Source organism: Ixodes scapularis, unplaced genomic scaffold (genome assembly GCF_016920785.2).
Source record: "Ixodes scapularis isolate PalLabHiFi unplaced genomic scaffold, ASM1692078v2 PGA_scaffold1__304_contigs__length_218370807, whole genome shotgun sequence".
Lineage (NCBI taxonomy): Eukaryota > Metazoa > Arthropoda > Arachnida > Ixodida > Ixodidae > Ixodes > Ixodes scapularis.
The window spans coordinates 175,428,467-175,454,311 of NW_024609846.1; the positions used below are offsets into that span (position 1 = coordinate 175,428,467).

Below are 25,845 nucleotides of genomic sequence, written 5' to 3' on the forward strand. Positions count from 1 at the left end.
CAGGTGCTGATTTTTACAACACATTTTAAATCAAGCCTGGTTCTTTTAGACACCCTAGACTTCTTCTTCCACGTGCCCTTGTTGTTTTGCTAACATGCTCACAAACTCTGGCACGTCAGTAGTACACCCAAAATAAACGTGCCCCAACATTTTATTTGTATTGGTAGGCAACGCCTACAGTATTATGATTGCTACTTGGCTGACATAGTCAAGCAGTTGCCAGAGAAATCTTTCATTTTAATTACACCCCCAAGGGCTACTCTTTTTGTTTCTTTCAGATTTAATAACAAGATTTTTTGTTTGTTTTTTTGTTTAGAATTAAAAGGGAAAAAAAGGGGGGGGGGAGGTTGGAGAAGGAGAACTGGGGGAACCACATGAAAGGTTTGGATGGATGAATGGTAATGGCTATACCCTTTGTTATGGGGAGCAGCTTGCGCCCCCTAGCCTAACATTTTGTCACACCTTCGTCTTTAAAGTTTGTATAAATTTTGTTCTAATGCAACACTCCCCCCTTTAAAGAGTTCCCATTAGTTATTTTATCTGTATTTTCACCCCTCAGTTCACACTGAAAGAATAAAAACACAGAAAATACACGAGGACAGACACAAACAGTTCTTTCAACGAGCAACTACATTTAAATGATGCCCATTATGTAGTTGTAGTTGTTCGTTGAAAGAACTGTGTGTCTGTCCCTCGTGTATTTTCTGTGTTTTTATTCTTTCAGTGTGAACTGTAATCTATCCAACGCGCTCTGCTATGTGTACCTTTTCACCCCTCCCTACATCCTTTCCACGAATCTTCCAATCTCCTCTTAGTTTCCACAATTCTTTCCCTATCTATTCGTCCATCCATGTCTGCAAATCCTAGTGCCCCCTCCAAATCCATAGTCAGTCCGTCCCCCCCCCCCCCTCCCCCCAAGAGGGTGGGACGAAGCCCCGTGCACCTTAAAATTACATGTTCTATAGTTTCCCTTTTGCGGTTGCATACGTCACATAGAGTGTCTATTTCCTGGAAATTAGCCATATAAGTTTTCGTTCTTAGCACCCCTTCTAGCTTCAAACAGCAATAAGCTCCCCAATGAATTATCATACAACTGTCCCTTCTTTATTTCTTGCTTTTTCGCCCTGTATATGGTTACAGCTCATTTCCCCTGCATTCTCTCTTCCCACAATTTTCTCTCAGTCTCCTTCACTCCCTTTTCTACTGATGTGCTCTGATCAGCTCCACCTCGTTGAATGTATTTAGATCTCAGCTTACAGGTTTGGTTTGTCCACTTAGTGTTTAGACTTTTCATGTATAGATATTTGTACTTTCCCTGCCCACCACATATCCTTAATTTCAGCTGTTCAAAGTTTACTTTACCGATCGCTTCTCTACTCTCGAAAGATGACCAACCCATATCCCCCATAATCCTCATTTGGTGTATTCCAATGTGCCCCCAATCAACCTACCCACACTAATTTGCTGTATCTCTAAACCTGCCTGGATTTCTGGCCTCATACACAATACTGCATTCCCAAATGACGGTCCTGGCACCAAGACTGTCTTCCATAAACCTCCAACGACTTCATATCTATTATAGTTCCAGAGTGCCTTGTGTTTCATAATAGCTGAATCCCGTTTGCCCTTCTTTATTACAATATATTCATGTTCTTTTAGATACTTTCTTCCCTCATTTAACCATACTCCCAGATATTTGTACTTTTCTAGATATTCTATTACAGTGCCTTGCATCTCCAGAGGTTCCTCCTCCGCGTCGTTATGAACTACCGGACGTCCCAAATAGCAGCCAAGCTCTTTAAATAGTCTGCAAAATTCGGTTTCTTAACCTATCGCACTATGATTTTGTGTAGCGTTGCACACAGAGGGTGCATTTATTTGTAAAATTTGCAAAGAGTGAACTTATCTGAGGAAAAAGTAAAGAAAGAAAATGCTTAACTCATATGGAAACGCAGCAAAGCCACTGGTCTTCAAACAATACGGAGTTGTTGGCACGGGAGACAAGAGATGGCGCAAGCGGTCACGACGCCAACTGTCGCTAACCAACAAACATACGGCCCCGGACGTCATTACTAAACAATCTTTTAGACTCAAAAGTGGCGCGCGTTCAGCAGGCAGCGACAGTCGCAGAATCAAAAACGGGCGTGATACAACAAGGAGCTGCAAAGCAGACAACATAAGTACCCCCCAAAAAAAGAAGTCAAAATACCTTGGCAAACTATTCTTGTAATCGATTATGTGTCAATTCAATGTGTTTTATTATAAGGACGATAAAATAATGCATTGGAAACTAATTTCACAAAAGCTCGAGCCGCTTTTGAGTCATAAAGATTGTCTGCTAATGACGCCGGCTCTTGGTGCCGTATGCTCGTTCGTTGGCAGCAGTTGGCGTTGTGACCCCTTGCGCCATCTCTTGCGTCCCGTGCAAAATGTCGCCATATTGTTTGAAGACCGGTGGCTTCACTGCGTTTCCATAGGAGTTAAGCCCTTTTCTTTCTTTACTTTTTTTCCTCAGATAAATTCACTCTTTGCAAATTAAAAAAAAAAAAAAAAAAAAAGCACCATCTGAGGGCAACGCTGCACAAAATCATAGCACGATGGTTAAGAAACCAAACTTTGCAGTCGATTTAAAGAGGCTGGCCGCTCTTTGGGACACTTGGCAGTATCCTGCGGGTTTTCCTCTACTGAAGTTTAGGCCTAAAGTGTCCCCTTTTCCGCCACAAATTCTAATTGGTACCTGCATTGTTTCTTGACTCTGCTACAAGTACAATGTCATGTGCATACATCAGCCATAGTAAAACTTGATTTACTTTTTTCCCTCCCTCTATGTAAGTCAGATTAAATGCTAAATTACAGTGCTTTAATCTTTTTTTCTTTATTATTATTTTTTTTTTACTAAATTATGTCACAAAGAACAGGGAAGACAATGGGCAACCCTGCCCAAGTCCTTTTTATTACTGCTGGTTTTGTGGTTTCGGCTTCCTAAATCATAACTACCATGTTAATTGCATATATCTGTTCTAGAAACTTAATCAAATTTACGTTTAGATAATATCCGTTTAATTGATCCCAGAGTTTTGCCTGATTTACAGACCCCAAGACCCTTTGTTGACAGCAGTCGGGAACCACGTGGTTTTGTTGGAGCGCGCTAAACGCAAGCCCAATATAACGCAAGCCAGACGCGTAAACCTTTTTTTTTTTTTTTTTCTCCACGTGTGAGAAATGGTATTAATAAAAAAATATATATATATCACTGGGTGGGTACACTACCTCCGCAAGGAGTTGCTTCGTGCTTTTATCACGGCGCATGAAGCCGTCCAGGTATTGGATGAGATTCGTTGGTCGGACAGGTAGCCCAGGCGTGACAGCATTGCTTTCCGCTGTGTCCTTCTTGCGTGCAACTGCATTGGCCTTCTTCAAGTCCTTGATCTTGGCCGCTGGAGCCGCAGGGGCAGGATCGTTCGCTATTCCGCGCCCCGCGGTTCTCGAACTCCGTCTTCTACCTTGGTCAACGGCGTCCGGTTTCGGTGCTGCTTTCCGACGAGGAGCCATGTCCAGACGACTTGTGAATCGGTCTTTCCAATCTCATTCACGTTCCTCCACAGCAGAAATCTAGTGGCAAGTATACCAAGCACACGACCTGCACGCTGTCAACGTGGTGTCGAAATCGTGCATCTACCTTCGTTTACGCACACACATCACGTCCTGCACATCACACGCAAAAGCGCGCTGAAAATCGGACATTTAATCTACTCTGGCGCCATCTGGCGCGTATCTTAAAATCCTTGCGATTAACTTTCTAGTAAATTGTTCACCTGTCGCACATCAGACTTCGCCTATAATTTATTTACATAATTTTTGTTTTATTTTGGTAAGCTGAAAGGTTTCTCATATTTTCTTGGACGCGCCAGGTGCGTGAAGAAACGCAAGAAATTATGTAAGCAACACTGATAAGACGCCTTCTGTTTTTTTTCTATTTATTTGTTTTTCTCGTGTCCCTGTATGCATGCGTGATGGTTGTTTGTGGACGTTGTGTTGTGCTCGTCGAGATTCGTTACGATGATGGGTAAACCGGGCAAACGGCGTATCCTGTGGCCGCTGCATCTACGTGCATGCAGCGAAGATCCCTGCGTTACGATGTGTGTGTGTGACCGTCAAAAGGGGGAACGGCGCGAAGACGAACTGCTCTGAGCAGCTTACCGATGCGCCGTCGCCATATTGGCGTGGACGTCAAAAAAATGAGGCTCTGAGCCGATCGGTTGTTGTTCCGTCGGATCACTTCACGCAAACGCGGAGAGATGGAGGAAACAAAAATACTGTATCACATCGACGACGAAGACACCCCGTACCTGGTCAAGGTGCTTGTTCCTCCAGATCGCGTCACGCTAGCAGACTTTAAAAATGTTCTCAATAGGCCAAATTACAAATTTTTCTTCCGATCCATGGACGATGACTTCGGGTGAGTTGATCGTTGCTTTCTCCGGTCTCCGTGCAGTTGTCGATTCTGTGGGAGGGGCGGTGCGGCAAAGCCCATGTGTTAAAGTACCGTGTTGGGCGTTAAGCAGGCATTACGTTTTCAAGTTTATTCTACCCTTCGTGAATATCCATTTCGGGACTCGCCGATTGGGCTTGGTGACGGGTTTTATCGCTATCCTGTGCTCAGAAAATGATTGAGATCCAATTTTTGAGTGCTCTTTCTGGTACGTAGACTTCGTAGATCATACCGCTGTACTGCTGCCGATCTTTTAGTCATTGCTAGTTCGCACGCAGTACAACTAACTTTACATGTTTTTGTCTTAAACGTTAGCCTTTTAGACGCGCTTAATTAAGTGTTTGAACCGTTCGGTACCCTAGCGTTTCGCAGTTATGATAATTTTTTCGAACTCTGTGCATGAAGTTGAGTGCGACATGTCATGGCCGATTGAACGATTGAACGGGTGTTTCCAAGCGTAAAGAACTTTTTACTTATTTATTTATCTATTCTTTTTTTTTTATTTGCGTTTTTCAGAGTTGTGAAGGAGGAAATCGTGGAGGATGACTCCAAGCTTCCCTGCTTCAATGGCCGGGTGGTTTCCTGGGTATGTGCTGCTCAGCGAGATAACGGAATCTTACCCGTGCCTGCGACCTTTGTCCTGTTTACCGCACGATAGCAGGCAGGGCTAATGCATACTTATAGCACACGCCCTGTTCTACCTTCGTTCAGAAACACTACCTGTGAGTTGACCGTTTCTCTGACCCCCAAAGGGGGACATAGTAGTGCCTCGCTAATATGGACCCAATTAATATGGGAACCCCGCTACAAGATGAGAGTTGAGAACGAACTGGATAAACACGTGCATTTTCGTCTCATTATTATGGACGATTTTTGGGGGTCAGTGAGTGTGTTCATATTATTGAGGCATCACCGTGTTGGCACAGCTGGTTGCGGGCATCTGGGTAATAAGCGCTGACGTGCACACTCACTGCCAAATTCAGAAATGTTACTCCAATTGAGGCATCCCTCCCTTTCCTGAAGAATGGTGCGAGGGTCGTCTGTCTGTTGTTGCGATTGGCAAATGCCAGCCTTAGCGCCTTCCTTGAGCAAGTAGGGGGGCGCCTCAATTGGAATGAGGTTTGTGAATTCCGTGGTCAGTCATGACTGCACAGATATTGCCTTTGCAGTGAACAGTCAGCAAGGCAATTATTATTGCGCTCCACTGTTCATACACTCCCAGTGAAAGATAAAAGCTGTCAAGTCATTGGAGCATGATACCACTCACTCCTCTTGCTGGCCAGTTAAAGGGAGATCGCAGGGTGATGTGCCTAAAGTCTTTTCTAAGGCTCGCAGCAATACAAGTTGCTAGAGTCGAGTCTGGCTCGAAACGGGCGAGGAACTCCAACATCGGATATGTTCGAAGCAGCAGCAGCCAATAGACCCTTTTCAAAATTTAGAAATGATGCATAGATGATGTGCAGTTGTCATTAGTTGGTCATGTGCTATAAGTATGCATTGGACATGAGATCTTTATCAGTATTCAAAGTTAACTCTGGTCGCAATGCATTCCACCTGAATGCTGCATCAGTGCTAGGCCCAAACTCGTATCCTATCATGGACTTCATGCTGGAAGCGATGAGACCAATGAATGGTGGCTGTGCATTAACTATCCATCATTTCAGTTCCATAAAGGGTCTATTGGGGATGCAATATTTTCATGTGGTCCCCCATGATGGTGACAATGATAGCTGAACACTTGGTGCTGGTTTGTAGTAGATCATTCTTTGCCACAAAATGGTTTGAGCAATTGAGGTCCATTCTTAATTCCATTTAAAGACATACTGCAGCGAGGTCTGTTCGTGTTCAGTGGAGCATTATCACATCAGACACACCAATCTCTTGTTGAAAAAGACACGAAAATGAATTTTAAAACGAATCAAACAATTAGCAAAGAGCACCTGGTGGATGTCGCTACTGCCTCGTTTGTAATGCCCGTCTAAGAAACTTGGCAGGCAGTGACGGTAGCTGTCTCGCCTCTGGCCACGACAAGAGAAGAGCTGAAGGAGGAACTGTTTTCTTCCGAAAACTCTCTTTTTTGTGTGTCCCGGAAGTTGCTATTGTCCTTCTACAAGATTATAGAAGATTATTACCTGTCACTCAAAATTCGTACCAAGACAGCTGTCACAGGTTCGAAAAAATAAAAGATCCAGATTATCCCCATGTAAAAAAATTTATAATTGGGTTAGGACTGCTGATTGGATGATAGGCCCACGCCCTGGTGGGCGGACACGCTGCTTTCTTTAGCGCGCAGGCGCTACTCACACTTAAAAAAATAACCGGCACAGCAACGGTTTAAAGGTGTTATCCACACTGGACGCTAGACACGAGCAAAGAAACAAAAAAAAATGGTATAACACAATAATAGCTCTAAATGTTATCCAATTCTGCGAGGGTGAGTGATGCGAACCTGGGTCTGGAGAATGGTGTGGGTGACGCGGGCCCTTTGCGACGCTGGTCGAAACGGGGAAGTCTGTGTGTGCTTGGATGCTCCGTGCGATGCCCCTCGGCACCACACTCATCCATGAGCACACACACTTGGGCGACTGTAGAGCCGCCCCGAGCTCTTCCCGCGTTTCGCCTTCCGCCGCACCCACTGTCGCTCCCAACTTTCGTCTCGCGTCCACCCACCGGTTCCGTCTCGGCGTGCACTGCCTTCTCTCGGCTCGGAACCAAGCCAAGGTCCTCACTTTTTCATTTCTTTTCTTGACAAAACAACAAAAAGAAAAGAAGAAACCGCCGGAGTTGGGAACAAAACCTTCCGCCACACCCTGCTCGAGAGGGGACCTCTCCTGCGGTTCCTAATTAGCTACGGGTTGCGAAATAGCACCAGCCGATGGCCCTAGCTCTCCCGCCCAACCCGCGTGGCAAGAGGTGACCGACAACCGTATGCACTCCCTCACAAAAACTCCAAAATAGAGAAAAATAGTTGCATTCTGTGACAACAGCTTTGGGGTTATTTGGGGTGGCCCGAAGGGAATCACTGGCCGAGTGGGCTAGTGCACACCAGCTTGGAGTGTGTAACGAAAGCTCGCTTTGCAGAACCCAGGAATCCTGGGTTCGATTTCCACCTCTGCCCGTTTCGATCTGGATGAGCATCGTACCAGCGTGTGGTCATGTATCACTTCTGCGTGGTGCACGTTAAAGACCCCAGGCTAGCGGTTGTACTGCACTGGCTAGATTACTCACCTACAGCGAGTGACTCATCGCAACTTTGAAATGACTGACCAACTACACGCTGTATAAATATCCACACAACCCCAATTAATAGTGCAGTGGCCGAATCGCTGCTGTGCTTCGGCTGCTTTCAGCGTATGCTACGAGCCATCGGGGCTTATCCAAAGCAGTGTGAATATCACGTGACCTTGGAGAGGGGGCACAGCGATGCGCGGAAAGCGTATCATGGGCTACATCCACGGAGCAGGATTGGCTGGGATAGCTTGCAGCATCCGTTGCGTCCGGACGAAAGGTCCCGAGACAAATTACGTCATGATTGCTGCGGATGTGACGTGCTCTCCGCTCTCCGCTGGCTGCTGTGCAAGCGTTTGCCAGCATGGGCCATTTATAACGAAAAATACAATTGGGCTCAAAATAGAAACGTGCGATTGTCATTTACGGATATTGTGGATCATATTCAACCTATTTCTGAGCACGACGGGTATATTTCAAATTTCGTTGAAGTATCCTTTTAAAGACATAAAAGGAATTAGATTACTGACTTGATGCTAGCGTATGTGCCTATTATTCAAATTCGCACCGACTCGTCCAACCCATGGTATAATAAAATTGCTTTTCGCAAAGGCAAAGTGAACCAACATATCATGTGCTTGGGACTCGTACTACACTGCACTTGGAAACTACACAAAAAACGTTAAATCATCGAAATGAAAAATTTTTTTTGAAAGCTTACCGACAATTTTGTGCAATAGTCCGACAAAATTGTGGAAACTTATGTCACCCAAAACCACTCCCAGGAATCTGAAAGACCACAACAGTGATCAAGTCAGGGAAAGTGACTGTGCTGATGTCTGAAATGACTACTTCTCTTCCGTATTCACAAAGGGACCCCCAGCTAATATTCCAACCCAACCTGAAGGGTGTTATGTTATTATGTCCCCAATTTCTGTAAACAGAACTGGAATAATTAAGCTTATTGAGGAGCTTAACTTTATTCCCCAGCAGGCCCTGACAATATCAATGTAAACATTCTTAAATATACAGCTGCTATTTCCAGCAAACTTCTTAATCTCATCTTCAACCAGCCACTCTCCGAAAGCTGTCTGCCTTCTGATTGGAAGATCGGTAGGATTGTTCCAATCTGCAAGCAGGGCATTCGGTCTACAGCATCCATCGTCCCATCCCCTTAACATCCACATCATCTAAACTTCTAGAGCATATCTCGTATTCACACATCATGACTCACCTGTCTACGAACAATTTTCTCTTCAGACATCATGGCTTCCACAAGGGTTTATCTTTGAGACGCAGCTGTGCGAATTTCTTCACGAGTTACCTACTAACCTTGAATGTCATGTTCAAACTGACGCCATATTTCTGGACTTCTCAAAAGCCTTTGACCATGTTCCTGATCAACATCTTCTCTCTAAGCTATCATATCTACGATTAGACCCCTGGCTTGCTCATTTTCTTGCACCTCGCATTCAATACACCGTCACTAATGATCACAAATCGAGACTAACAAGTGTTATGTCAGGGGTTCTGCAGGGTTCCGTTCTGGGACCCCTGCTTTTCTTAATCTACCATTAACGATCGTCCATAAAAAAATTCCCTTCAAAATACAGCTTTTTGCAGATAATTGTATCATATATAACAAGATTGCATAAGTAAACAACTACTGTCACGAGGAAATTGGCCACTGGTGTGGAAAACGGTCTCTAAATAAATAAAACTAATTTTTCATCTTTGAGGTTTTTGGTTTTAGAAACTAATTATACACCCTTACACTAAATTTCATAACTATGCACCAAATAGTTATGTTGATACAAAATATTTTCAGCACATTTTAAGGCAGTAACAAAGTAACATAGTTCAATGTTGAAATGCATTTTTCTCAGTTCCACTTTTTGCTGCAAATTTCATACAAAGCAATCTTTTGTTCGAAGGTAAAATTTTTTTGATACCACAATCTAGATGTTTCTGAACTGAAATTTACTGGGGAATTGGGCTATCTACTTTATTTTGTTTTAAGTTGAAGTCCTCATTGACAAAAGCTATGTTTTCAAAAATTGACATAGGACAGATATGCATCTCATATTTTGAGGTAATCACTCTTCCTGAAATATTTACATTTGAGTCATAAAAACTAGATAACCTGAAGTCCGACATCCCCCACTTTCTATTCAAGCAATTAAAAGGATGCTTAGTAGCTTCATTTGCATATCATAGATTTCTTAACAAAAAGTGACACATCTTCTTATGCAGGTATGTAAAGTTGTCCTGGAGAGCTGAAAGTTTGCACAGTATGGCTGCGTCTCAAGTTAAATCTCCCCTGCAAATTTCATTCCAATCACTTGAGTAGTTCAGAAGTCCAACCTCTAGCCAGTGTCCCCCTTTAAGGTGTAAATTATTTCAATTTATCAGAAAGCAGTCCTTGATTGCATATCAGTATACCATAGACAACGAAGTGATTGAACCCGTTTAAACATACAAACAAATATGTTCGCATCAGATTAACTTCTAGCCTTTCTTGGGAAACCCATATTGCAACCATTTTTGCAGAAGCATCCAAGACTCTTGGATTCATCCGACAGACCCTATGAAATGCCCTTCTACATGTTAGAAAAATGGCTAATGAAACTTATGTTAAACCTAAACTAGAGTATTCTGCAGCTATTTAGAACCCCCATCAATCATACCTCGTTGACACTTTAGAATGGTGCAAAATCAAGCCGTTCGTTTCATCTTGTCATCATACAATCATTTCACCAGTGTTTCTGCCTTGAAAAATAAACTCGGATTAACCCCCTTGCACTAACGAAGGAAACTTTCCCGACTCTGCCTCCTTCACAAAATCCATAACTTTTGCTCAGACCTCAAAAACTCTTTAGTATCACCCCCAGAAAGAATATCTTCCCGCCTAAATAACTCCTGTGCTATCAAACAAATTTTCGTTAAAACTAATGCTTTTAATGAATAATTTCTTCCCCTCGCCATTTCTGAATGGAACCAGCTACCATCATATATACGCTCCGTGCGGGAACTATAGGGGGCGCTTTGAAAAACGCGTGTAGCGCCGCTACCGGAGGAGCTGGCGTTCGACAGTGAGGCGCGTTTAGCAGCCTGTGGCGCCTTTTGGGCATGTGAAGCTGTGGCGGCGAAAGCTCGCACGGACGGAAGTTTGGCTTTTTTAGCCGATACGTTGAGGGTGACGTTGCATGAGGGCTGGGGAAGACCTAAGAAGGCCATCTAGCTGTTCTCCGCTTTATATATTGAGTTTGAGTCGTTAATAGGAGTCATTTTATAGTCACGGTCGAAAAAGGGGTTGGAGCAATTTTCCGAAAAGCAGGATGGCCTCCGCCGTAACTGCTCTCAGTGGAAAATCTGTTTGGCTTGCCGCTGTAAACGTAGGACTACTGGGACAATGATATTTGGAGGCGAGTGAGATGTTCATAAAAGGAAAGTGTGTTCACCACTGTGTAGGAAATTTGTTTCGCTCGTCGCTAAAACAGTAGGACTGCTTGAACATTTGGAGGCGAGTGAGATGTTCACTAAGTTTGTGCACTAAGTGTGCCAAGTTTAATTAGGATAGCAGGTGTGAAAGTTATGTTTCGAAGTAATAAAGCTGTACGGGATATCCAATATTGGACCCAAAATGTTGTGTTATAACTGGGGTGTGCGGAGGGCAGATTTGGGCACGCAGGTGATTGGTCATGACAGTAACTTGGCACAACACTTATTATTATACTAAACAGAGGTGGCAAAACAAAACCAGGTGAAAAGTTAGTTTGGGCGGCGTAACTGAATGGGAGCCGGTTTTGACCGTCAAGGATTGTCAATAGAGCACCACTCGACATGGGAGGTGCTGACTTTACAGGTAGGAAGGGACCAGTGGACTGTCCTTCCAATTCTAACAACTTTACATTAGGTGGCTCCAAAGCCGAAATGAAAGTTGTTATCTGCAGGACTCGGGCTGTCGGCATTTCCACATCCAAAAAGACGTTGATCAAAAAAGAAAGCACACCTCATAAACTTCCATACTCAAACATCAATTCTCCAGTGATTCTGAGTTTGATTATAATTTCCCTTAGATTCATATTTCTCACTTGTTGTACCGTCCAAATCTTTCTTCATGAATGTTTGGAAATATCGTCGACACATACAATGGGGACAAAATTTCTTTGGGGGGAATTCCTCCAACGAAATGGGCACTGCATACCTGCGAGTGTGAGATGGCATCTCAGTTCGTCCCATTGGTTCTAACGTATGTAGGCGTTACTGGTACGAAAACAAACGCAGAGCGCAACATGGCGGTGTAGAATATCAACACAGTGGCAGACATGATCGGGGGACCAAATTTTTTGCGTCATGCGGCACGGGTCCAGCCTTGTCACTGTCACACAAAACGTCGGCGAGTTGAACAACGGTGAAACTTTATCCCCACGAGATACAACGCATAATTATTGAAGCACTTAACGACGCAGCAGTTCATGCTGTCAACCCAGCGCAACCGCACTACTACGACTTAATGCGTACCAATGTATACCGCGTGATTTCGTTTCGCTGGAATTCTCACTGCCTACCTTCAGTAACGGCTGCGTGGCGGCGCACCGGTCGCGTCGCACGGAGTGTATAGTTACCATCAACAACTCAACAGTTTTTAATTTTAAATGCTCTTCAAATCCATGTTTTGTGCGTACTCTTTCAGTTGTATTATATTTTGTATAACTTCTACTTTGTGTTATTCTAGATTATTGCGTTTATTCATTAATTTATTGTATTAACCCCCCCCCCCCCCCTTTAATGCCTTTAAGGTGGCGTTTAGGATGGAAATTAATGAAATAAGAAGACATTATTAACGCATAACATTGTGTCCGAACAGTGCAAGAAGATTGCAATTTTAATGATGATGATAACTAAATTTAGAAATTCAACCTTGAGCAGTTGCTGCATGTGAAGTGTATTCACGAAAAATCATCTTTCGGATTATGCTTTCAAACTCAAACTCTGTCTATATCTTTGCCAGAGAATTTAGCCAACGACTCCAGCATTTAATTATAAAATAAACTATGGCAAGTGTGTGTGTGGTTAAGAAGGCATACTGCTGCTAGAACGTCACTGGTGCAAGCATTGGCGCCATCACTTGCGTGTCTGACATGCGACTTGGAGTTGCATGCGAGCTCGGGCTTCTTTGAAAAAAGTGGGACCAGACACATTCCTACAACCCGGCCGGTGGGACATTGGTACCAAAGCCAGAAAAGCAGGGCTGTCTTGCTTTGGATCAAGATGCTTGGTCACTTTAACTACGTTGCAATGCGCTAGAGGGGCTTTTTAAAGTTGATTGTATCGATGGCTGAAGCTGTGTTGGCGGTCTTTGATAGTTAGCTGACGGGGTGGTTCTAAAATTTGTAATAAACTAGCTCCTATATTTATGGAAAGAGAGTGTATGTCAAGTGCTTGTTGCAGCAAAATATAGTTTTGACAAAAAAAAAAATAAAAAATCTCCATGGCCACTAATTACTGCACAAAAAATTAGCAAAACCATTCTAGTTTGAAAATTGTGCTTAGAGTTTGATCTGACTGAAATGAATTGGCACATATTTTCGTACAAAAGCATACTCTAGAAAATCCCAGATCCTGAGGTAGGGGGAAACATTTTTCTTCATTGTTTACTATAACTGAATGAAATTTTCAGTTTGTAGTGCTTGATCTACTTTTTATACATCTGATGTGTTTCGATAAAGCTTGTTTTATAGAGGTAGCTGTTACGGGCCTGTCCCACTGGTTTTGCAACGGCATAATAAGCATGAAAAATTATTTCCCCGCTAAATTTAGCAGAAAAAATTGATGCATGTGACCCACCGCCGATGCTGCCGGCTCCGCTCCATGGGATAAATGATGCTTTCGCATTAATAAATGTTGTTACTAGTTGGTATTGTTTTCCGCCCTTTACCTTCCTCGTGGTGGATGCTGCATAACACTCTTTTTGTACTTGATGTTTTTATAACTGAAAACGAGCGTGTTGGTTAATAGATACGAAGACTTGAAAACATTGTGAATGGGGACGGAAACAGGACTTCTCGATGTCCTCGATGTTTTATTCTTTCAAGTCTTTGTACGTTTTTATTTTTCATATTTTTTAGCAATCAGATGAGTATAGGACAAAAAAAGTGGAATAAAAGATTGATAAAATAGAATTTTAGGTTTTCTGCTGTGTCAACATCAAAAACCATTGTGCTTAAAAAAAAAAAAAAAATTAGTATCACACGAAAAGTATACCAAAATAATATAGAAAGTTTTTACAATATTTAATTTACCTAAAACTGACTTCAAAGATGCTTTTAAAAAAGTTACTATGCGCTTTTGAAAAAAAAAAAAAAAAAATGCTCGCTTATAAAGAACAAAAGGTTTACAGTTAACAAGATTCCTATAGAATGGTACACGCTCATGAAATAAAATAAGAAAATGTGCGCACCCTTTCGGATGAAATTTCGTGGAAGCCATAATAGCGAGGCAGTATAGCAGGGGTGGCCAAGCTGCGGCTCTTTGCGTGTTAGAGTGCGGCTCTCAGCTCCCTCTCCTCCCCCCCCCCTTTCCCCGCCTTTCTCCCGGTCATACGAGCATTTCCCAAAAAAAACTAAATGGAACTCGTTTTAAATCAAAAGATAGGTTGCGGTTTGGTAGTCTTGTGCAACTACTACCTTACGTACAGCAGAACTGCTTTTGACTCGGATAGATTTAAAGTAGTTTGAGTTTCGTTTACTGCTCTAGACAAAAGTTTGCCCCCCCCCCCCCCCCCCCCCCCGCGGCTCTTGGAAGTTTCGTGGTTTTGTCTGTGGCTCCTGGGCCGGGTCAAGCCTGGCCACCCCTGCAATATAGGGTTTTCGCGCCTTGTTCACACCTAGGTTGCTGTTCGCACGTAGGTTGCTCTCTGTGTCAGCTGTGTATGGTTACTCCCCCTCCGACCCGAGATAACTTCCCGCAAGGGTTTCAATGTTTTCTGCTGCCTCATTTATTTAAGATGAGTTATTGAAAACGAAGCTTATACCGGGGATCAGAGTCCGATTCAGGTGAATGTTTTATTTGTTTTGATAGAAAGGCTCCTCAGTTTGTGACTGGGATGCTATTGACGTCTCTTACGCTATCTACGCGGGTACTTGCGGCTTGGTCGGCTTTCTCTTTACCGCCTACTCCAGTGCGCTTGGGAACGCAGCAGAAATAAAAACCTATTTTACTATTTAAGGCGCATCTTTTGACATTGTGCTGAGTAACAAAAAAAAATGGTTTTGCGTGATCGCAAATTTAAACGCAAGAAGTGGAGTGAGTGAAGCGTACAAATCACAAATTTTTCGTAGTTATGTCTGATTATGTGGTTTACGGTCGGTACCAACCCGAGCATTTCAGCTGTGAGAAAAGGATGCATTTGGGTTTATTTGTTTCACCGATCTGAAAGAATGCCCTATCGTGGCATGTCCAGTGTCTTCAACTCCATGTTTGAAGAAACTGATGTGGGTCCCATAAAGCCATTTAAACTCCATAAATTTCTGTTTTTTTTAATAATGGAAAAAACAATTCGCTCTTGTTATATTTTGAAAAGGTCAGATTGCATGCTATATGTACATCTTGACAGAGGGCCTATTTTGGGAACCGCTTTTGTTTCAATGACAGAATGAGTATTTATAGAGGAAGCCTACGAAGTCCTAGAAAGTGCATTGCACTAAGAAAAAAAAACACCATTTATCAAGCAACCATTAATTTGATTTGGCACAGAGACTAGCCATGGGGGATATTCGAAATGCTACAGTGGTCAGTTGGGTGACAATGTCAATGGATTTTGAGTGTTTTCAGCTTATTCTGACACCTCCGTTTTAGTGCTTTTATATGGGGGTGAAAGGCAAAGTTGCCATCAAATACTGAGCTGAGAAACTTAAATCTTCAGACCTTAAAGGGGCCCTGCAAGGACTTTTTTACTGGTTTTTAATTTGCACCGAACCTGAGCACACTTAACAAAGTAACTTAGTGAAACTTTTCTTTTCTCGAAATTCGCTTTATTTTAAAAGTTATAAGCAAATTAGAATTAAAAAAACAAGAAAAAAATAACCTCCCTCATGACGTCCTTGGTTGCTTGAGTGGCCGTGAACTAGAGGAAGGGTAGTGAACTCATCGAGCGCTCACGGCTGCTGCACTTTGTGTCGACGGCACGAGATGGCGCCACTAAAGCATGTTTTGGATCGGCTGTATGCAGCAAGCAGCCAGAGCGGCTTTCATTGCATTTGCTGTGCGACTAAACACTAATTCGGCATGACACTTCATTGGCCACAAACGACAGTAAACACGGGGTAAAGATCAGTTCAGAATGGGAGCCACTTCGCGCTGCCATATTGCGAAACGACCAAAGCGCAAGACAAAGCTGCTCGCCAAAGGCCTTCGGAAATGGTTGGATCCTCCTGTCCATACGACCGCAGCGCCGCCGCGCACATCCGAGACCTTTTCGCGTCGGCGCCTGATCCCACTACTCCTTTCTAGTATGCGCCTCCTTTTCCACCGCTTGGGGGCGGGTATGACGACGGGTCATTTCTTGTTTCCGTACTTTATAAACTGCATTTGTTTCTTTTCTGATCTAAAATACTGAACAAAAACTACTTTTATAAATAATTGAAACGGTTCGCGCCGCTTATCTTTTGTATTTCGACCAAAAAGAAGCTTTTAGCGGCTCTGACCAGTAGTAAGCCCAGGACCAAATACGTCACATTTTGCGCGCTTTCTGTACCATGGGTCACCCTCGTCAGTGGAGGAGGTTTCCGCGTTGTCCGGTTAAAATATGACGCACTGATATTTAGTTACTCTCTCCGTGCCCGCTGGCTTGCCCGAACCCCAAGAGACGTGGAAACCGCAAAAAAGGTAGACGCTTAAATATGATTGCAGGGCCCCTTTAAAGGTTAGTATACTTTTGATATGCAACAATGCATGAGGAAATGCTCTGCCGCAGTCTTGTCAGCAGGAAATGTAAAGCCAGGGGCTGCAAGCAACAGAACTAAAACTATTTTTCAGTTAAAAAAGAAAAAAGAACTTGACAGCTTTTGCATTCTTCCCCATAGTCGAGGAGGCTATGGCTCCCTCGTTCCCCCCCCCCCCCCCCCCCCTCCCTCCGCCTCGCCCCCGTGTGCACGCCTATGGTCATGGGACTCACAGCCAAATAGAGGTTCTCTGCTAAATTTAGCGGACAAATTTATGTCACTAGTAGAGTTTCCCCGCCAAATTTGGGGACGGTGTGAGCTTAAACGAAAATAAACGAAAAAGCTGCTGCTGCCTAAACACATCACGCAATATAATCGTCCCCCAATTTTTTTGTGTTCTAAATGCAATGCGCACGCATAATAAAGGATGTTCTTGCACACACGTTGGGCATGGCAACACACTTAAAATTGCCAAAAACAAAAGGTAATTCGCTTCTTTTAAACTATTGAGGGCAATGAACAACAAAATAATATGTGCGAGACCTTTTTTATTTTAAAATAATTTTTAAAAAAAATCATTTTCTAAGCGTTAGCAATTTTTAAGGTTTGCATAAACGTAAAATCACTCATTTTAACCAAACTTTGATAGTTGCTTTCTACATATCCTCAAGCATATGCATGTCAAATTTGGTTGTGACAGGATAATATTAAGAGCAAGAATTAATGTGTGCAAAGTGTGAAGATGTCCCAACATTGCAGAAAGAGAAAGACGAGTTTGAATATTACCGTAGACATGGAGTGACACCTTTCTGCGGTGAAAACAAACAAACTTTTTGTTATTAATTTTTAGTGAGAAATTGAAGCTAAGAAAAATGCGAGAGAGAGGAGAAGGCTAGGCATACTTCTCAAAATAAATGTGATGGTGGTGGGTGTCATCACAATTTGAAAAGCCACACACACGAAAATGTCAAATTTATGTCTTTCTCGGTCGCCGGGAGTTCTTCAAATGCATACTTGACCAATTTCGCGATTACATTCGGTCTTTATTATTTCATACTAAGATATAAAGATAAGACTCTAAAACCCGAAATCACATTTTGAGGAAAAGTTTTGATGTTTTTTGACCCATATCTTTCCATAAATTTGGTTCTTCCCCTTACTTTTACTACTTGAATTTTGTGGAATCTAAGTGAAATCGAAGAGCCTTTGCCATAATAAGTAAGCATTCCTACTCTAAATAGACATAATGCTAGTTTCAATTCAATTCAATTTTTATTTCAAATCAAATCATACAAATATTTTTACTTTTGTTTTTCTTTTTTTACTGAGTTTTACCATAGGTGTTGCAGGCAGTGTTCCGAAGGGACTAAAGGCCCATTCTCACGCTTTCAACCGAGTACGAACGAAAGAGACGAGACCTGTTGAAACCTCTTGAAATTTCTCAGGACAAGAGAACACATGCTTAGTAGAAGAGCGTGTTGGTTTAAGTCATGGATGAAGAAAGAATAAACAATTAAAACAGGGACAACACAACTACATCTTTCATGATTTACATGAAAGATGTAGTTGTGTTGTCCCTGTTTTAATTGTTTATTCTTTCTTCATCCAAGAGAACACACTTGCGCGCTGGCGCCATCTATGCGGTGACCCTGGAACTACATTTCACAAGATCGAAGGTTTTGCGAGATTTCTGAGGTCAAATGTGCGTAATACCTATGAGAAAGGCTCGTTTATAACGATGACAAAAGTTTTTCGAGCTGAGGAAGAAGGTATAATGTGCGAGAGAAATAGAAAACATGCCGGACCACCAAGTTTCATTTCATTTCATTTCATTTCATTTATTAATCCTTAAGGGTCCTCTTTCGAGGACATTACATAAGGAGGGGGCAACACAAGAAATTATACCTGAAATTAAAAAAAAACAACATAAAAATACATAACAACATGCACTCATGCAACGTAGCTAGAAAAACCTAATTTGGTGTGGAAAAATACATGATGAAGCTTTTGAAAACCACAGGGTCAGTTATTGTAATGAGCGATTCTGGAACATTGTTTCAGTCCACAATGGTGAGTGGGAGAAAGGATTTGTTAAAGGCATTACTGGAACCCGATATACGTTTAAATTTGTAAGTGTTGTTGAGGCAACGAGACGACCGTGCGAGAGTGCGCAGGAATGAGCTTCGAACGGTGAGATGATAGTGGGAAAGTTTAGAGAGGAAGCAAAGACGTGCAACCTTGCAGCGTACCTCCAGAGTAGATAAATTTAGGCTCATTTTCATAGCAGAGACACTGTTTTTATAGTCATAGTTTGATAAAATATAGCAGGTTGCTCGGTTTTAAATTGCTTCATGTTGGGTGATCTAGTAATTTTGGTGGGGATTCCATATTGTAGAAGCATATTCCAATTTTGGGCGAATGAAGGTTTCATATGCAAGTTTCCTAAGCTTTGGAGGAGCAGTATTCAGGCAACGCCGGATGCAGCCAAGGGTCCTTACTGCGTTCGAAGAAATTGTGTTAAGGGGATTAATCCATATCATATTGGAAGTTAGTAGGACATCGAGATATTTATACCAATCGACTTGTTTGATGATCTCGTCGCCCAGCACATACTGGAAGGAGGGAGGGACTCTTTTACAAGAAAAGTGGATTAAATTGCATTTAGATTTATTTAGTGGCATCTACCAATTGTCACACCACTAAGAGACATTATCTAGATCCTTTTGGATGAGTTTGCGGTCATTAGGTGAAGTGACCTCGCGATATAGAACACAGTAGTCTGCAAAAATATGTATGCGAGAAGAAATAGAATTTGGAAGGTTATTAATAAATATTAGAAAAAGAAGAAGCCCAAGGACTGTGTCCTGGGGCACGCCAGATATGACATTAATTAAATCAGATTTGCACCCATTTAAGACTGTGTGCTGCATTCGCGAGTCAAGAAAATTACGTATCCATGTTAAGACTTGGGGTTCAGATCTAAACTGCTACCCAGTAGATCTGCACTGCTACCCAATAGATGGCGCCAGTGTATCCTCTCTTCGTAAGAGATATTAAGAGGTTTCAAGGCACTCTGATCTAAGAGGTGGCATGTGTGTGAATGGGTCTTAAGAAAGCAAATACAAACTTTAAGGAAGGATGGGAATTTTACTTTCTTGGACAATATTTATGTAATATTTCTAAATTATGTTATATATAGTTTTAATATGCACAACAGTAAACATCAGATGTTTCGTCTCCTGAATGTCTGAGTAAATTGTTAATATTTGTTATGTCAAGTTGGTGTAGTTTGCATTATCAGTAAACATGTTATATAAATTGTCCGGATGAAACATACAAGTGTTACAAGAGTTGTTGAAGCCGAAATTTGAAAGTATTCTAAAGGCATACCTGATAGGGGAATCATAGTGATCAGAGTATTTTTACTGGTTGGCAATGAAGATAACAGCCTAATTCTTACCTGACCTAATTTCAGCTAGCCTTCAACTTGTCACATTATCCAGTTATAGCATTACATATTACTCTGCCTAGATCTCTCTGAAAGTTTACACCCTCACTCCTACAATTAATGATACAACTCGAAACCAAACAAGTGTGCACTTCACATCAGGAAGCAATGCTTGGGCTGTGTTACTTTTGACAACATTGCCTAAATTTTAAAAATCAGTCATTGCCATATTTGTCTATATTTCGTTTGTCAAGATGTGGGGCTGACATCTTTCTGAAAGGAAACAGACTATCTTTAGCAATGGCTATTTTGTGCCACATTGTCAAGGCTAATGGCGTAGCTTTGGCAGCGTTCCATCTCTGCCAAAGGCATGTGCAGATGAGACAGAGTATGAAGCCGGGCTGCAGCACTGTGGAAGCTACTCTAGCCCTGACAGCGTAGAATAAAACACTTGACGCCAAATATGGTCTCATGTCTACCTTCTAATAAGACAGTCTACACACTCGAGAAGAAAGAGTCAACATTTTTCAGAACCTCGAATCACGTTGTGTGTCGTCAGCAAACCAAAGATCCATAGTTTTTCACCATTACTAAAACAGTAGTTGTCGACGAGCAATATGCTCTCCTTGCCCAGCAAGATATCTGAAGTTAAAAATCTGAATTCGGTGCAGTCTCTAGTCAAAATATATTGTTCATAGGGTTACCAAGTTATTTAGTGCTGCTGCTAAAAACTACCTTCCATCTAAAAACACTGTTGGACGTCCTGAATTTCTGGACCGTGGGGTGTCGCACTCCCAGTGATGTGATTGCTGCCCCAATTGCGTCAAACTGCGCCAAGGGGCTAACCCTGCTACGTCCTGCTACATTTTGCCAAAATATGGGTAATCTGTGCCAAGCCTGCGCCAAAGGACCAATTTTGGTCGCCTTTCAAAACCGAAACTAAACTAAGTACCGTCATTGAGTATGCGTGAGCTAGGTGGCGCAAGCGGCCGCCCGACACAAGGTGCCCTGCGTCAATCGTCCATCTGGTCTTGCATGGTATTTTTCCGCCGTGCCCTCTTTTTCCGCACTCTCGTCGTCTCGTGTAAGTTTCGTCTCGCGGCTAGCGTGCTGGCCTTGCTACCAGTCATGACGTCAGACTGTGAAACGAAACTACGTTTCTGCGCAGCGGGAGTCACTTTTTGAGCTGAAGCACTCGCTTCCGAAATCAACGGCCGTGTGAAAACTATATTTTGTCCTTGCCTGCCAGTCTGCACGACGCTGCAGATATGGAGCTTCCTAAACTGAAACATAAGGACCGCCGCTTGTTCATCAACATTCCTGTTCCTGTTTAAAACATATGCTGCTACAAAAAATTCCTCTTAAGTGCTGTGTCGAAGTTTTGATTACCTAGGTTTCTCTTGGTGGGCTTTCTTTCGAGAGGGACCCCGGTACGTGAAAAATGTGTCGCGAAAGAAAGTTGTGAAAGAAAAGTGAGCTAAAGCAAAGAAGGCAATGTCTGCACACTGAACCCGCACAGCGCGCTTGTTTGTCTCGAGTTCAGGTGTTGCACAAAGCGCTCCAAGAACTTTTTGACCCTGACCACGGTGACCCTGACTCACGGTGTCCTGCATCGATGCGCCCAGGTTCTTTTTATTCTGTATGTTTAGCTTGTACCTAGCCTGCCGGCCTGGCAAGCACGCGGCACTGGACTGTCTTTTGTCGCATTCTGAGCGGTTACATTTTGCATACATTTTTGGCAACCAGTTGGCGACGGAGCGGAGAGGCATGGTTTCGGTTTTGATCGAACAGCCGTTTCGCTCGCGCGACGAAGCGCGTGTACCTGCAAGCCTGCCGGAGTTGCCCTCACGTGCATGCGAATATGATTGCACGACAGAGGCACCAGCCGGAACGCTTACAATCTATGGTTTCACGTGGGTCCGTATCACATGAGCGAATGATGTTTTAGCGAACAGCGACATTTGAGCGAATTGACGTTTTAGTGAATAACGGGGGCACAGGTTTAACCCACCCCCCTCATTACAAAAATGTGAGCCGACTTGGCTCACCCGAAAACGCAGCTTCGCGGCGTCCGACTATTCGCTAAAGCGTCACTCGGTAAAACTTAGGCGTTCGCTAAAACGTCATTCGATCAAGCGAGTGCCTCCCCATTATACTAGCCTAAGCCAAAGCAAAGCTTACAGCAGCCTTGCAGAAAGTTTCGAAAAGCAAAAAGTTCCCGCTAGTCGTAATGCACCCTTTTCTTGTGTACAATTTTACATTGCACTGCAGTTGTTACGTCTTTCATCAGTCGGAGACTGCTTACATTTATTATATTATATAACTAGTCAACATAATGCTGTGATATTTACTACTAAGCTGGTCGTTTTCAAATAAATTATAATATGTGTAGTTTGGTTCTTATCTATCTGCAGTGTGCACATATATATGTATCATTTAACTGAAGCATTGCAAAATGTGTCAAGTCATCGGCATTTCAATTACATCTTGAAAGTCTCCCAGGTGGTCGAACTTGACCATAATTCGTTTATTTCGGCGAGCAAGGTACCCTTCGCGGGTCCAGCACTTTAAACGAATAGTTTTATTTTTTTAAGAATATCTGCTTCGAAAGCCCCTTTTGCTGCTCCAAAGCACTGTTTTGGCTGCTCCAAAGGCCACTTTTGCTGCTCCAAAACACTGTTTTGGCTGCTCCGAAAGCTGCTCCAAAACGGCTTAGGCCAGTCACATCGCTGCACTCCTACCAGTGGTTGAATACATATTCAGAAACAAACTCTACTCCATATTCCCGTATAATAAACAAAAATAAAACTTTCCCAACATGTTCTTTGTAAGGGGGGGACATAAACCTGAGTTTAAAAGTTTTTTGAAAAAATTATTTTTTCAATTTTGAGGTTTTAGGCTTTAGAAACTAATTATACACCCTTACACTAAATTTTATAACAATGCTCCAAATAGTTATGTTGATATAAAATATTTTCACCACATTGTGAGGCAGTAACAAAGTAAAGGAGTTCAATGTTTGAATTCATTTTTCTCAGTTCCACTTTTTGCTGCAAATTTCATACGAAGGAATCTTTTGTTCGAAGGTAAAATTATTCCAATACCATAATCAAGATATTTCTGAACTGAAATTTACTGGGGAACCGGGTTATCTACTTTATTTTGTTTTTCATCAAGTCCTCATTGAGAAAAAACTGTTTTAAAAAATTTACATAGGACAGATATGCATTTCATATTTTGAGGTAATCACTCTGAGTTATAAAAACAATAGCCCGAAGTCCCACATCCCTCACTTTATACTCAAGCAGTTAAAATGATGCTTAATAGCTTCATTTGCGTATCATAGATTTCTTAACAAAGAGTGACACATCTTCTAATGCAGGTTTTTAAAGTTGTCCTAGAGGGCTGAAAGTTTGCACACTACACCTATATCTGAAGTTAAATCTCCCCTGCAAATTTCATTCCGATCACTTGAGTAGTTCAGAAGTTGAACCTCTAGCCAGTGTCCCCCTTGATATATGTCTTGTCTTAGGAAACAACTCTATCGGGGCTACTGGCCCTTGGGTCCTGCTTGTTGATTTGCACGATAAATCTTTCACAATTGCTCCGAATCTGTAGGGTTAACGATTTTTCTTTTTATTTCATTAGTCGTGACCAGAGGTGTTGTGTTGTGTGCAGCTTGTCACGGCCGAAGGCAGCAATGTCTCGGACAACGCGTCGCAGTGCACTGAGACGCCCTCGCAGCGCCTGGAGACGCGGCTTGCTCCGGAACGTTCTGGGGATGGACGGCCCCCCTCCTTCCAGTAAGGGCACTCTTCGTCCTCTCTCTGGCAGACTCTCTCTGGCTTCCCCTAATGACGAGAGAGCAGACGACGCCGTCACTCGGCCGGACCTTTTTGAGACGAACCGAGCGCTCTCGGACAACAAAGGGAGTTCACGGCCGTGCTTGACCCCCCCCTCTTTAAGGAATTAAAGACGGTCCCACGCTTACTTGCGGGCAACCACGGGCTACCGGTCGTCTTTGTTGCTGCTTGGATAGAAAGAGCGGTCGATGTAAAGCCAGCGGGAGCTTGTCCTTGTCAAGTGGTGCTGCAATTTCTTTTTTTTTTTTGAGTTTGCAAGTGCAGTGTTTTTAGTTTTTTTTTAAGCGGCAGTTGGTGTGCCCTGTTGGCTCATTGTAATTTTATTTATTTTAGACGATGCAGGTCTTTTTTTCGGGCTCCAGCAGGTTACAGATTTAGAAAACAATCAGTAATAATGCCTTCCATACACAATGTAAGAAAAGAAATAATGACACGCTTTAAGTTAGTTTAGGTTTAATGAGTTTGAACCGGAGTATTACTGAGCTGTATTTTGTGTTCTGCCAGATCAAGTGTTGCTGGTCTAGCAGCCCACTTTTGTTCTCATTACGGAATGCCGCAGTCCTTGTGCTGTTTTTAGAAGCGTTGTATCCCTCTCCCCCTGGACATAACAAGCTGCGACACTCAATCTCGCCTTTTTCTACTTCTACTCTGTAGTTTGTTTCTAAAGAGTTCATAGAATGGGATCTAACTTTTGTGTTTCATCCCTAATCTGGGCCAAAGCTTTCTCAAACATTGGCAGGTACACCAGAGAAGCATCAAAGACTGTTATGGCTCATATTGTTTGTCGTAGCATAGTCTCTGCAGCTCTCACTTTGTCAGCCTACTGCCAGATGGAGCGCCGATATAACAAATATTTTTGCACTTAATGTGTTTCGTTTAGGGATATTCTAGTGTACCTAGTGCGGCATCTGTATCGGTACATGACCGATGACCGCTTGGTTGCCACAATATAACCTTTTATTATGGTAACTTCTCATTGCAATTTACGGAACATACTTTTCACGTACTAAAAATTCTGCTTGTTCGGCCCATCTCCTCAATCTCCAACAGGTAGCTCTTGCGCATTTTTACAAAGTTAAAAATACTTGTGAAACAATCTAGATGGATGACAGAAAACTGTGGATCCTTTATCATAAAAGTGTTGCCCAGCTTCATTCGGCAACACCTAACATGTGACCCTTTTGCGAGGTGTGCTCTTTGCGCTTTTATATCCTATAATAATGTGCCAATGAATTTAGTCCATGTATAATTTCTCCTTTGATCACCATCAACCAGAATCACCTCCGCTTTGTGGGATATGGTAGGCTGGCTGGCCATATGCTTTAGCGGCTGCAGTCTTGTCCAAATGTCAAACGTGACGTTGAATCGTTGACACCAGCGAGGATTCGTGTGTTGGGCGCATTTGGAAATGTTGTGCCATAGGTTTTGCATAATTGTGACCTGACCCTCGCCCCTTTTCTTTTCCCCCCTCTTTCCTTTCCCGAACTCCTTGCTGTCTTAACAGCCCCAATCTTTTTGACTGTAGGGACGGGGACACCACCTTCACGGAGTCCGAGTCGATGGTCAGCTCTAGGAAAGGTAACAGGCTCGCTCGCTTGCACTCCTCCACTAAACTGTGCCTTCTTATCGATAGCCCCGTAGCAGCTCTTTGTGCCATATTTGAAACTAGGGTTGTGCGGCTATTCCTGGTAACGATTTCCTTTTGCTTTGAATTAGAATCAAGAATTGAATCGGTAATGTCCTTGCCTGTGACGCGAGCTTGTGCTCATGCTGTATGAAAACGGGCGTGCTTTCTTTGCTTGCAATGCTCCTTGTAGAAAATATTGTTAGGACATTCGACCTGAGGCATCCTTGCACAAGTTTTCTCTA

At 42.8% G+C, this 25,845-nt stretch overlaps 2 protein-coding genes across 2 annotated transcripts in view; one reads left to right on the forward strand and one right to left on the reverse strand.

Moving 5' to 3' along the window:
- Window positions 1-3,761, reverse strand: part of LOC8029177 (DNA damage-binding protein 2) — a 30,442-nt gene extending 26,681 nt beyond the window's left edge. Inside the window, exon 1 of the mRNA XM_029989646.4 lies at window positions 3,271-3,761. Coding sequence (XP_029845506.2) covers window positions 3,271-3,552 — 282 coding nt within the window. The 5' untranslated portion in view covers window positions 3,553-3,761. The remainder of the gene's footprint in view (window positions 1-3,270) is intronic.
- A 242-nt stretch (window positions 3,762-4,003) lies between these two features.
- The window catches only part of LOC8029178 (segment polarity protein dishevelled homolog DVL-3), a 46,629-nt gene continuing 24,787 nt past the window's right edge, over window positions 4,004-25,845 (forward strand). Inside the window, exons 1-4 of the mRNA XM_029989630.4 lie at window positions 4,004-4,459; window positions 5,009-5,078; window positions 23,792-23,916; window positions 25,481-25,554. Coding sequence (XP_029845490.2) covers window positions 4,299-4,459; window positions 5,009-5,078; window positions 23,792-23,916; window positions 25,481-25,554 — 430 coding nt within the window. The 5' untranslated portion in view covers window positions 4,004-4,298. The remainder of the gene's footprint in view (window positions 4,460-5,008; window positions 5,079-23,791; window positions 23,917-25,480; window positions 25,555-25,845) is intronic.